The sequence below is a fragment of the Notechis scutatus genome, chromosome 1 (assembly GCF_049901735.1).
Source record: "Notechis scutatus isolate UNSWTSFEM ecotype Mainland chromosome 1, rNotScu1.2, whole genome shotgun sequence".
NCBI lineage: Eukaryota > Metazoa > Chordata > Lepidosauria > Squamata > Elapidae > Notechis > Notechis scutatus.
This window is the reverse complement of record NC_142009.1, coordinates 40,589,611-40,600,677: the sequence shown is the minus strand read 5'-3', so window position 1 is coordinate 40,600,677 and position 11,067 is coordinate 40,589,611. Positions and strand designations below refer to the sequence as shown.

Genomic DNA, 11,067 nt, shown 5'->3' with positions numbered 1-11,067 from the left:
CCTTCAAGATTTTCAAGGATGGAATAACAAGAAATTGAACAAAATAAAGTTTACCTGGTGAGTTTGGGGAAGGGGAGGGAAATGTGATCTGAAGTTTAAAATACAAAAATATCTTGGCATTATGTTCAAATCTATCATTTTTTTTTCAATTTATGAATCAGTACATTAGGAGCAAATATTGAACAGGTCCCAGTAATGTCAGTAAAATATCTGCAATGTTAGCTGGGCTGTGTGCACAGTGTAGAAGTTTGTAGCTTTGATTTTATGTACAAATTTAAAGAAATGTGATTACTAATGATTTGCTAATTTCCTTTGTTTCATTCTGTAACTTAGATTCTGAATTTAATTTCTATTCTGTTACCCCCCCGAACCAGAGGAAGAAAGCTTTTTAGGAACTCATATTCACCTAATATGTTGGCTCCTATATACAGACCATCCTTTCGTTGTGAAATTATTGAAATTATTTTCCATAAAAATAGCATTACATTATTAACTAGATATAATCTTCAAGGGTGATATTGTAGAATTAAATACTATCTATGTAATGCTCACCCAGGCTGTTTTGTCAGTTTGCTGCTTTCCATGCCCCACTATGTTAAAGGCTCATGGCACAAGATTATACGTGCAACATTATAAAAGAAAACACATTTTTATATTTTATATTTTCCTGAAAAACTAGGAAGGAAAGACTCTTTTCTAAAAAAATACAAAATTGAGACTTTCTGAATTTTAACATCATTTATGAACTGTCCTTAAAAATATTATAAGCACCTCCTGCTTCCTTATGTACACAAACTGAAAAGCACCAGTCCAACCTCAAAGGTGGAACACACCTGATAAATAGCTTCATCGCAGGCATTCTGCAGACCCAGGTTCACCATTGTGTTCTGAAGCGTTCGGCCCATGTAGAATTCCAGAGACAGGTAATAAATACGCTAGGAAAGCAGAGAAAAGAGATAGAGTTTATATAGTCTAATATGTTTTGCACCCTGAGCCATGCTGTATGCGACAAGTCCATTTATATTATATATACCATCTGTGATATCTGCATCTCTCCTATTTCATCCTCACATCCACTTTTGAGGTCAGTGGGATTGAAAGACAATGGCTAGTCTAGACTTATCCTATGCTTCAGTGGGGATATATCAACTATCTGATGTGATGATGATTATTTAAATGGGAACTAAGGTTTAGTACATGTGAAAGGCAATAGATCAGTGAACACTGAAATAATGGCCAAATGGGATGGTGGCAAATTTCAGTGCCTAAGATAAGAGCAATGGCTATAGATAGCTACAAATAAAAGGATAATTCTAATTACTACAGCAGGTTTGAGGAACAGAAGGAATGAAAGGCTTATTCAGTTCAATGATTTTGAACACAGCTTTGTGGTTCATTTAAATGGTTGTCCAAATGAACCACATTTATTTATTTTTGCAGAAGGGTATTAATTATTACATTGGTCTATTATTCCTGTCAAAAACATTAATCACCAGCAAAGGTCATGCTGATAACCCTCAGCGCTGAAATCTAAAAGCCTATTTAAATCAATGGGAAAATTCTTAGATGCTCTTGGAAAGTGTTGAAATTTTTCTAAGTTTCCCAGAAAGAAATTAGGACGTTTTAAGGCAGTGTTTCTCAATCCGAGCAACTTTTAAGATGAGGGGATTTCAACTCAGAATTCTGGGAGCTGAAATCCATACATTTTTAAAGTGGCCAAGGTTAAGAAAGATAAAGAAAAGGTAGGAAAGAAGGATTTTTGCTTCTCATAAGAGTGGATAGGAAAAGACTGGTACTTTAAAAAAAAAAACTACAAACAGTGCAAAGCTTACAGTAGATGAATGATGACTGGAAGCTATGGGTATTTGCATACCAAAAGTTGAATGAAAAAAGCTAATTATATATGACAGTGACTAAATATCATTGCAGCATTCAGGACCATCACAAACAAGTGGCCATCCCATACCACTTACTGCTTCTGCAATTATGAGGTGAGCACTTACTGTTCACATTCTCAATCTAAAACAAGTCAGTTCTACAGTTTGTTATGTTCCTACAAAGCCAACTGCATTTTGGAAAACACCTCCATCACATCGCCTGGTACACAGAAACAGCTCCATGATGTTCCAACCTCTGACTGAGTCTTTTACATTGTACGTCTGTGTGCATGTGTGTGTGTATTAAATGGCTAGCAAAAGCTCTAGGCTCAAGTAATTTTATTTGCATGTCTAAAAGGCATCATTTCACATTAAGAGATGGAATGACAAATAGGAACACTAAGTTCTTGATGATCCAGCTCCTCTGCCTTTAATAGTAGCTTGAGCTTAGTGAACCATTTCATTAATTTTTCATGCTAAGTGCCTGTTAGGCTGTTGTATAAGAGCAGGTCCAGTTTTTGGTTTTTAAAAAGTTGTTCATCTTAATTGCAGAATTTCTTAAGCAAGTTCTTTTTTGCACAATGCACATTTGGTAAGTTCTGTCCAAATGATGGCTGTATGAATTGTTTTCTTCCAAAAACTGGCATAGTCGTGATAATTGGCATTCGGATTTCAGGTCTGACTAAAAAAAAAGTGTCGTATCCCTGTAATATAAATAGAATAGAATTCTTTATTGGCCAAGTGTGATTGGATACTCTGATACTCTTCAGATCACATAAATCTATGAGGCGGTGAATCTAACCAGAGCCCAAAATCTTCATGTATAGAAAGGGTGACATTTTAAATGCTGAAGCTCCAAATATTCCTGCTTGAATATTTGTGATCAAAACTGGGGCAGGCCCAATGTTTAATTCCTCTTCCAAGCCTAAGGGCACTCCTCTGAAAAAAGCCTCATGCAAACCCAAAAAAGTCAATTAATCCATTGCAGATCAGAGTAGTGAGTGCATCCTCTTGCATTTTTCAATCACCCAACATTTGGATGAAAGAGACTACTAAGTTCCCAAGATCATCTAGAAAGCTCCACTGCTGAGCAAGGGTTTTATAAGAACAAATGGGATATAAATCTCATCTATCTCTTCACAGTGATAATTTCAAAATTGTTCCTAAATACTAGGAAGTGGATTTATACAAACTTCAATCAGCTATCCTGGGTCCTCATAATCTTGGATTGTACATACACAAAACACACACAAATATAAAAATGAATGACTAGGTAAATGTACTATAGATTGAAATCTATAGAGAGGCCAAACAAATGGCATCTTTTTCAGTGGGGGGGATTCAAGTAGCAGTGTGAGTTTATCAGGTGAAATATTCAGGTCCTTTGGTAGAGAGGTGTACACAGTGGAAATTTATATGTTTTGTCTCTTAGAGGTTTAGCACACCCATTTTCAACTGTTCCCCCCCCCCCTGAAAACATGAAAAATGTACAACTGACTTTTGGTAGCCTGATCTCAAGGTGCAAAATGAAAATGTGGAAATCACATGAAGTCTGATGCTTGTTCACTTCTGAAGTAGGAGGTCTTGAGATTGATAACCAGTGTTTTTAGTTAGAGAACAGATGGAGAATATGTCAAATCCAGGTGTTACTGGACTAAAACTCCAATTTCCCCTGTTGTTCACTGAAGAGATAAAAGTTATGGCTTGTTCAGCTAGAAATGGCAGATTCCCTATTATTTAGCTAAAGGAACTTATGTAGCAGAACTGAAAAGGAAATCTATTCCAAGATTTTAGAGAGCTATTTTTACACAAGATCCACTTGGCTAGGAAATGACTATTACTCTGATTCAATACACACCAGCTCTTTGCTAGTTTTGATTATACAAATGATAGTAACATATATGGCTTTAGGATATTGCTGGAAAGTTTTCAGAACTCCTATATTTTTATATATTGGTTGAATTAATCTGGGAAATTGTCATATATTTGCTTTTTTCCTTGAAAATGCACAAAAACCAATTTGGTATAGTGACTAAGGTACTGGTCTAGAAACCAAAGAGACTGTGAGTTTTAGTTCAACTCAGCTTGAAGGCTGGCTGTGACCTTGCTCCAGTCACTCTCGGCCCAGCCAATCTCAGGGTTTTTGTTGTGGGGAAAATGAAAGAGAAGGGAGTATTAGGTGCATTCACTGCCTTTAATTACTTATAAAGTAATAAAGGCAGTATAAATACCCCACTTTTCCCTGTGCTCTTTGTGTTCCCCTCCCCCACATTTTAATGGTATTTATTGTTGTTATTATTTTATTGTGTACTAGTTTTAATGTTTCCAAGTTGCCCAGAATATACAACTGGTATTCACTTAAGAGAATGAATACTTCTGGCGCTCCTGACAGTATCTGGTTGCCTTTTTAAACAGCAGAAATGTGGCCAAGATGGAAGTCACATCTAAGCCAGTAGTGACTAAAAACGCAGCTAGACAACAGAATCTCAAAGAAGATAAAATGTAATTAACTGGATATTTATAAGGAAAATGATGCAGGGCCAGCTTTTTAATACAGTGTCTTACTCAATTTGGGGGATCCAAATACATTTGGATAATGGTTACGTGTTCCACTGTGCCATATACCATATGATGCTCCTCAGAAGAATGTGGTGATAAGGCAGTGGTCTGCTTAAACAAACAGTTGGAAATCACTTAAGCTTTTGCCAAAACCCCAGCTTAGCATTTTCTGTATGTTTGAGATAAATGTCATGTCTAACATCTGCAGAGGAGAAGACGTCCTTCTAAATAGAGCAATGCCTCACTCCAAGGAAAAGTAGTAAAGCTCTCAAATGTTTCTGCTTATTGACATGTCTTCTCTTGTTCCCCTTCCTTTGATATATATAACCCCAGAGTAACAATCAGAAAAACACACAAGTAAGCATAAGCATAACAGGTAGTCCTTGACTTACGACCAAAATTGAACCCAAAAATTCTGTTGCTAAGTAAGACATTTGTTAAGTGAATTTTGTTCCATTTTACAGCTTTTTAATGGAATGATTTAATACAGAAAATGCCATCCTTTCAACACAATTCCTTTTCCAATCTAGGAACTCTTGTATACTGCAAATACTTTTGAGGCAATTCTCTACCAGAGCTATCAGTATGGACAAATCTGAGGAGCGGCTCATCACTGGATCCCTTAATGCCCCTTACTTCAATCGGTAGCAGCTTCCTTTTCTCTAACTCTAACTCGGCTAATTCTGTATGTAGGAAGAGGTAAGGTTTTTAAGCTATAGTGACTCGTTTCAAATATAAGTTTTAATGGGTAGGTTCACATACATTAATCTAAACTCAAAGTACTTTACAATTTGACCTTTTAGGTGAACCAGATTATTTTTGATAGACAAGGAAAGAGTCTACCTGATAACCAGGAAATTAGAATTAGAATCAGAATAGAGGTGGAAAGCACCTTGAATTCTCATGCTAGATGTTGCTTTGGGGCATTGTGGGTTCAAGGGATGCTACTTGCTGAGAATGGGCAAGACTGTGGCCCAAGATGAGCTAATTATACACATCAAAGCATGTCCAGAAGTTACCTACAGAACACACACCTACTAAGAAATCTGGTCATGGCAAATAAGAAGTCCTCCATTTGTATGCAAATACACAACAGGTAGATTTTAGATATGTGAATGGTATCAAATTATATAAAGATTCAGTTAAATTCTCACTGGGACTCACACTCACTGGGACCAAATCCAATGGAAAATTGTGACACTTACTTTGAAATCAACACTTTACAAATCATCACTTGCAGGCTAACCCTGATATCTTTATTTTCTTCCTTTCCGCTGATCACGCTAAGCTTTCTTCAATGCAATTCTGGATCAAATCAAGCATAATTTCTCTCCCAATGAAATATACTGACAAGTTTCTGTCATTCTAATTATTATCTGAGCATATTTGGCCTAGAGCAAAAAGACTTAAAAATAAGATCTTTTCTACCTGGTATACTCTCCCATTCAATCAGGTGACATCTGCATTATAAATGAAAGCATATGCCAACTTGACCTACATTAGATTAAGCAACAGAAGGTCTGGCTATCTATAATTAAACTCCACAGCATAACCTCTAATCCTTGGTCCACACACTTGAAGTATACCCAATGATGCATTGCATCTATATATTCTCACCTGAATTGCAAGCAAAGGGGGCAAAGGCCTATTCACATTTTGCAATGTGAATAGCAAAGAGAGGCTTTAATAGGGCCGCTGCCCTAATGACACTCACATACACAAAAGTAGGGATTGGCTGCCTCTGGCTGAGGAGTTTAGAGGACACTGCCAAAGCTTTTCCTGCTTTGCATACGAGGGGAGGGAGGAAAAGAGGAAGAACTGAAGTCCTTTGCCTATATCTTAATTGACAGGGACTGAGTCACTGAGCAAAGCCAATGTTTCTGCTGACCTTTACACTCTAGCTAAGTTGACTACAGGGAATTAGTAATTGATCAGAAACCTGAAAAATTGTGGTTCCATCAACTCAGAAATGCTATAGGGAAAGGAATTGGGGCAGGCCTCCAAATATCATACAACTGGCCACTTCATTGAGGTCAGAATACTGACAGTATTTAAATAATACTGTAGTATTATTTAAACTCCTCCTCCTTCTCAACTCTAAAGTCCAGAGTTTCAATTTATCTCAAATTTCTTTGTCCATTTCAGCATTCATCCTTCACTCTTTCTTCGTCTTCTCTGGGGATTTCGCTGGAGATTATTTCTGCTTTATTATTACAGTGCCTTTTCAAGATCTTTCCAACTCTGACCACTGCTGGAATTGTCCCTGAGTCAGAAATGAATTACTCCTCCTTGAAATCCACCATTTTAATGAATCTGCAGTTTAGTATTTTTAATTCCCAATCAGGAAAGTCATATTAATTAAGGAACACGTATTGAACTGTATCCATATTTATACTTCCCTTGCTACTTTTCTCTTCCCTTTGTTACATTTGTACACTATAAAATCTGCAGCCCAAATTTGTGTCGCTAACATATCATGGACATCATTCATTCTAATTTGAATGACTAATACAGACTTATTTTTTTTGCTTTCATAATATATTTACTACATCCAGCAGGGCTAACGTCAAAGGTGTGATGGAACCATAACCCAAAACTTCTGGAAACATTCATATTGGCTAAGCTATTATATCTACTAATGTAATAGCTTCATTCTATATGTTGCAAAAATGTTATTTTCAATGCCATGAAACCTAAAAATATGTCTCCTATCGTTGTTGTTGTTGTTAGAAATCTATATATATAAACAAGTTAACAATGATATTATAAACAGATTTAATCAAGAGACAATATATGAAGACAAAAACAAAAGAAATCCTTGTAAACATTCGAAGTTCAAGGATACAAAAACTGCTAACTGAAAAATTAAGGATTAAGAAATAGAATTTGTACTATAAACAGGTAGACTAGAATTGAATTGAATCTAAATTAATATAGATTCAATTACAAACTATGGAAATATAAATATCACCTTTGTCAGTTTCCTATGAGACATTTGCCACTTTAATAGATTGCCCAACATTGCCAGAAATATACCTAACTGAAAGTTAAAGTTTTACATTCTATCCCATTACCCCTTGTGTGGTTCTTGTAGATGGTAGAATTCATTGCAATCCTATCAAGCAGCCACTGTGGTTTTAGCTTGTACACTGTCCAAAATCACTATTGTGAGTGGTCATATAAATAAATAAAATAAATAGAATACCTTTATTGTCATTGCATTCCACGAATGCAATAAAATTTGAAAGCTACTCCAGCACAGTGTGTGAATTGTAATTTCACTACTTATTTATACATTTAAGCAGCACTGACAAAGAATAGAGAACGCTATGATATGAGGAAAAAGTGAATTGTGAGAAATTATTCTTTCAAATATTTGGAATTTAGTATTATCTAATTAAGCTCCTGGCCTAGCAAGTTTAACATAAATAATTCCTTGATTACCCACAATTGTGATAGTAGCTGTTGAAACAGATGGTTTGAAATAAATGAAGATGAGATGATATCTGAAAAAGTAAATCAGTGGCTAGCAATTTGTTTATGCTCTAAGTCAGTAAATATCATTAACTCAGAATACTTAATGTGGGGAGCGATATAATTTCCTTGTGGCTGTTCAAGGGTTCTGGTTGCACTAAACAGCTTCCATGCTCTTCAAACGAATTTTTTTCAGCTGACACTTTGAACCATTGGGTAATTAAATAATTTTAGGCTCTGGCTTTTCTTTTATATTCCTCTCAAATGCTTTCAGAAACTTCAAGGTACTGATTGTTTAGACATGTATTCATTTTAAAAAATTGCATTTTATGAATTAAGTATTTCTTGGTCAACCAGACCCACACAAAACAAAGTTCCAATGGTCACTCCGAATTCCCAAAACAGCATAACTTATACAACCACCATGTCATTAGATCAACAGATTTCTAAAAAAACAGATTTTAAAAAGGTAGTTTACAATATTTGAAGATAGCTTCTTCATTCTTCCAAGGCAGTTGATCTTTCTCTCTCAAAGACTCTTCCTTCTGAATCAGGCCTATGATATTTTAACAACAAAGCCTCTCTAGTGGTGACTATTAAATTAATTATAGTTGTATTATGATTATAATTTTTTGGAGGGGAGAAATAGTTTTGGGATTTTTCCTGTTCAGGCGCTGAAATAATCTTACATTTCTTAAAAACATTGAATTATAGCTATTTGGTGGTGAGCCTGAGGCAACCATCTCTCCAAATCAACTTCTTGGATTTTATTCTAATTTTAGTGCAGAGATCTTCTAATAAACCCTCCTTATAAAAACTACAACAAATCCAAATTGGTTACTGTTGGGCTGAATTGCTTTCCATCTTTTCTTAAACTGACAGAATGTTGTTATTGCTATGTACCAACTGTTTTTGACGCCTTGATATGAAATTTGCTGTCTCTGTTGCCAACCCCAATCTTGCATCCATTTTGGCTACATGACTAAGAGGGTATTGTGGTAAAGGGAAAAAATGCTACTTTAACACCACTGTTTAAGGATGACCTAAGCTGTTTTAACATATAGAGCATCATTCTGTAATGATTGAAATGATATTAAACTTGGCCTGTGTTAGTGTGATTTTAGCAGAACAATGGCTGGATGACTCTAGAAGATGCTGTAAGGAACTAATGACCTTGTCTCATTGCAGACTGTGCAAAAGAGGAAGGGAGTGTCGTGGGGAAAAGCAGAAAAAGCTGTTATCAGGGAATATTCCTACCATGGTTGTGGAAAAAGTGGAAAAAGATTTATGGCTGCAGAGAGATCACTGCATACAGGGGTAAAACAGAGAAGTCTTTTAAAAATCTTTTGCAGCAACCATTCAAGTTGACCGGTTCATTAAAGCCTAATATACTTATCTTGGCATAAGTAAACCTTTCCAAGCCTGGTACCCTCTAGATGTGCTGGACCTCAAGCCCATCTTCAAAACAGCTGATGGGAACTAGTCCAGAAGGGATCTATCTAAGGAAGGCTGATTTCAATATGAATGCAGCTTCTCCTTGTCTTTGACAAAACCCTCCCAATTTGTTGCCTGCTGAGAAGATTCTTCCTAGCCATGATCTAATTGCTCTCTGGTGCACAATTTCGCTGCAAAGACACCCACACACGTTCTCCGGCAGAGGGGAAATTTCCACATTCTGTACCTGCAAGGCCTCCTGTGCCTATGTGAATCTGGGAATCCTTGGGGAAGGGTGGGGGGAGAGATGCATGCACGCTCGGAGTGCCAGGTCCGCATCTTTTACCTTGGGGTCCTTCTCGTAATAATATTGCTGGGTGCGGATCCACCGTCCCACCAAGTGATCGCGCACAGTGTGCGCCAAGGCGAAAAAATAATCCCGCGGGGTGGCCACATTCCGGTCTTTCACCAGGGTGAAGTGGAGATGCCGATTGAAGCTCTTCCTAATCTCCGCCACATCGCCCAGGCCGGCGATGCCCCGCACGCTGATCTGTTTCCTTTTTTCGCTGTCGCTAAGCGGAACGGCCATCCCGGCTACTTAAGCGGCGGCCCCAGGAAGGTCGTCTGTCTGGAACGGCCCAGGCGTCGGAGCGAGCGGCTGTTTCGGATAGATTGCTCTCCCTCTCTTCCTCCGGCTGCAGTCGCTTGGGCGGTTAGCTGGATGCGAGGTTCATCGGAGGTGAGGGGTGGGATGAGAGCAAAGAGCTGCAGCCTCGATCCTCTCCTCCTGCTGGCGGCTCTGGCAAAGCTTGGCCCGGCCTCGCTGCGGCAGCGCCTGCGCTGTGGGGACTAGGCAGCCGGAGCAACTTTCAAAACAAGACCAGCCGGCGGCGGTGGCGCTTGTGTCGCTTCCCTCTCTTTGCTCCTTTTCTTCTCTGCGCTGGATCGTCCCGGGATATTTTCCCGCGATGCTGGCGAGAGGCGCAGAGCAGCAGCGGACAGAAGCGGGTGAGCGGAAGCGCGAAGCGGATCACCCGCAGATGAAAGGCATCCCTCGGGCGCCCAACCGAACGTGCAGCGGGCCCTCCCGCCTTTGCAAAGCGCAGCTCAAAGAGCGATGCAGCGTCTGCACATGCGCACTCTGAAGACCAGCGCTAAGCGCCCCGATTACGGCAACGGGGCTGGAGATCGATGGGTGCCTGAACTCCGAGGGATTTGGTCCTGTGTATGTATGTCTTGCCTTAGGACACTTAGCCTTAAACCGGCTGAAGGGGAACGTTAAGCTCTGTGCGGGAACGGAAAATAAGTAGCTCAATATCTAATTTTCAGTCAGAGTTGAAGAAGCTTCTTGGATGAGAAGCGAAACGTATTCAAAGAAAAATCAGAAAGTCCAGTTGCCTCTTGAAAAAAAAAAAAAAAAACAAAAAACACCTTTGAGACAAGTAGCCAAAAAAGTTATCGCTTATGAGACTTATACGGATTCGGTTACAGAGGCTATGAATGCCCAGCTGGGAGACCTGAAAAAACAAGTGAGGAAGAGATCTATCCCGGTAGTTCTTAGGAATCATAAACGACTTGATGTCACATCATCTTCAGTTACCAGTTGCATTAAATCCGCTGAAAGAAATGACTGGAGCTAACAGAATACAAAGTTCATCTGTCAAGCGGTCTGATGCTCTCTCATATGACAGATTACTTGTGGTTTTTAAGGCGTCAGCATATG

At 38.5% G+C, this 11,067-nt stretch overlaps 1 protein-coding gene across 1 annotated transcript in view; it reads right to left on the bottom strand.

Moving 5' to 3' along the window:
- Positions 1 to 10,458, bottom strand: part of PYGB (glycogen phosphorylase B) — a 38,983-nt gene extending 28,525 nt beyond the window's left edge. The window contains exons 1-2 of the mRNA XM_026684555.2: positions 9,691 to 10,458; positions 834 to 935 (exon numbers count right to left, since the gene is read on the bottom strand). Coding sequence (XP_026540340.1) covers positions 834 to 935; positions 9,691 to 9,933 — 345 coding nt within the window. The 5' untranslated portion in view covers positions 9,934 to 10,458. The remainder of the gene's footprint in view (positions 1 to 833; positions 936 to 9,690) is intronic.
- Between the last annotated feature and the right edge of the window lie 609 nt (positions 10,459 to 11,067).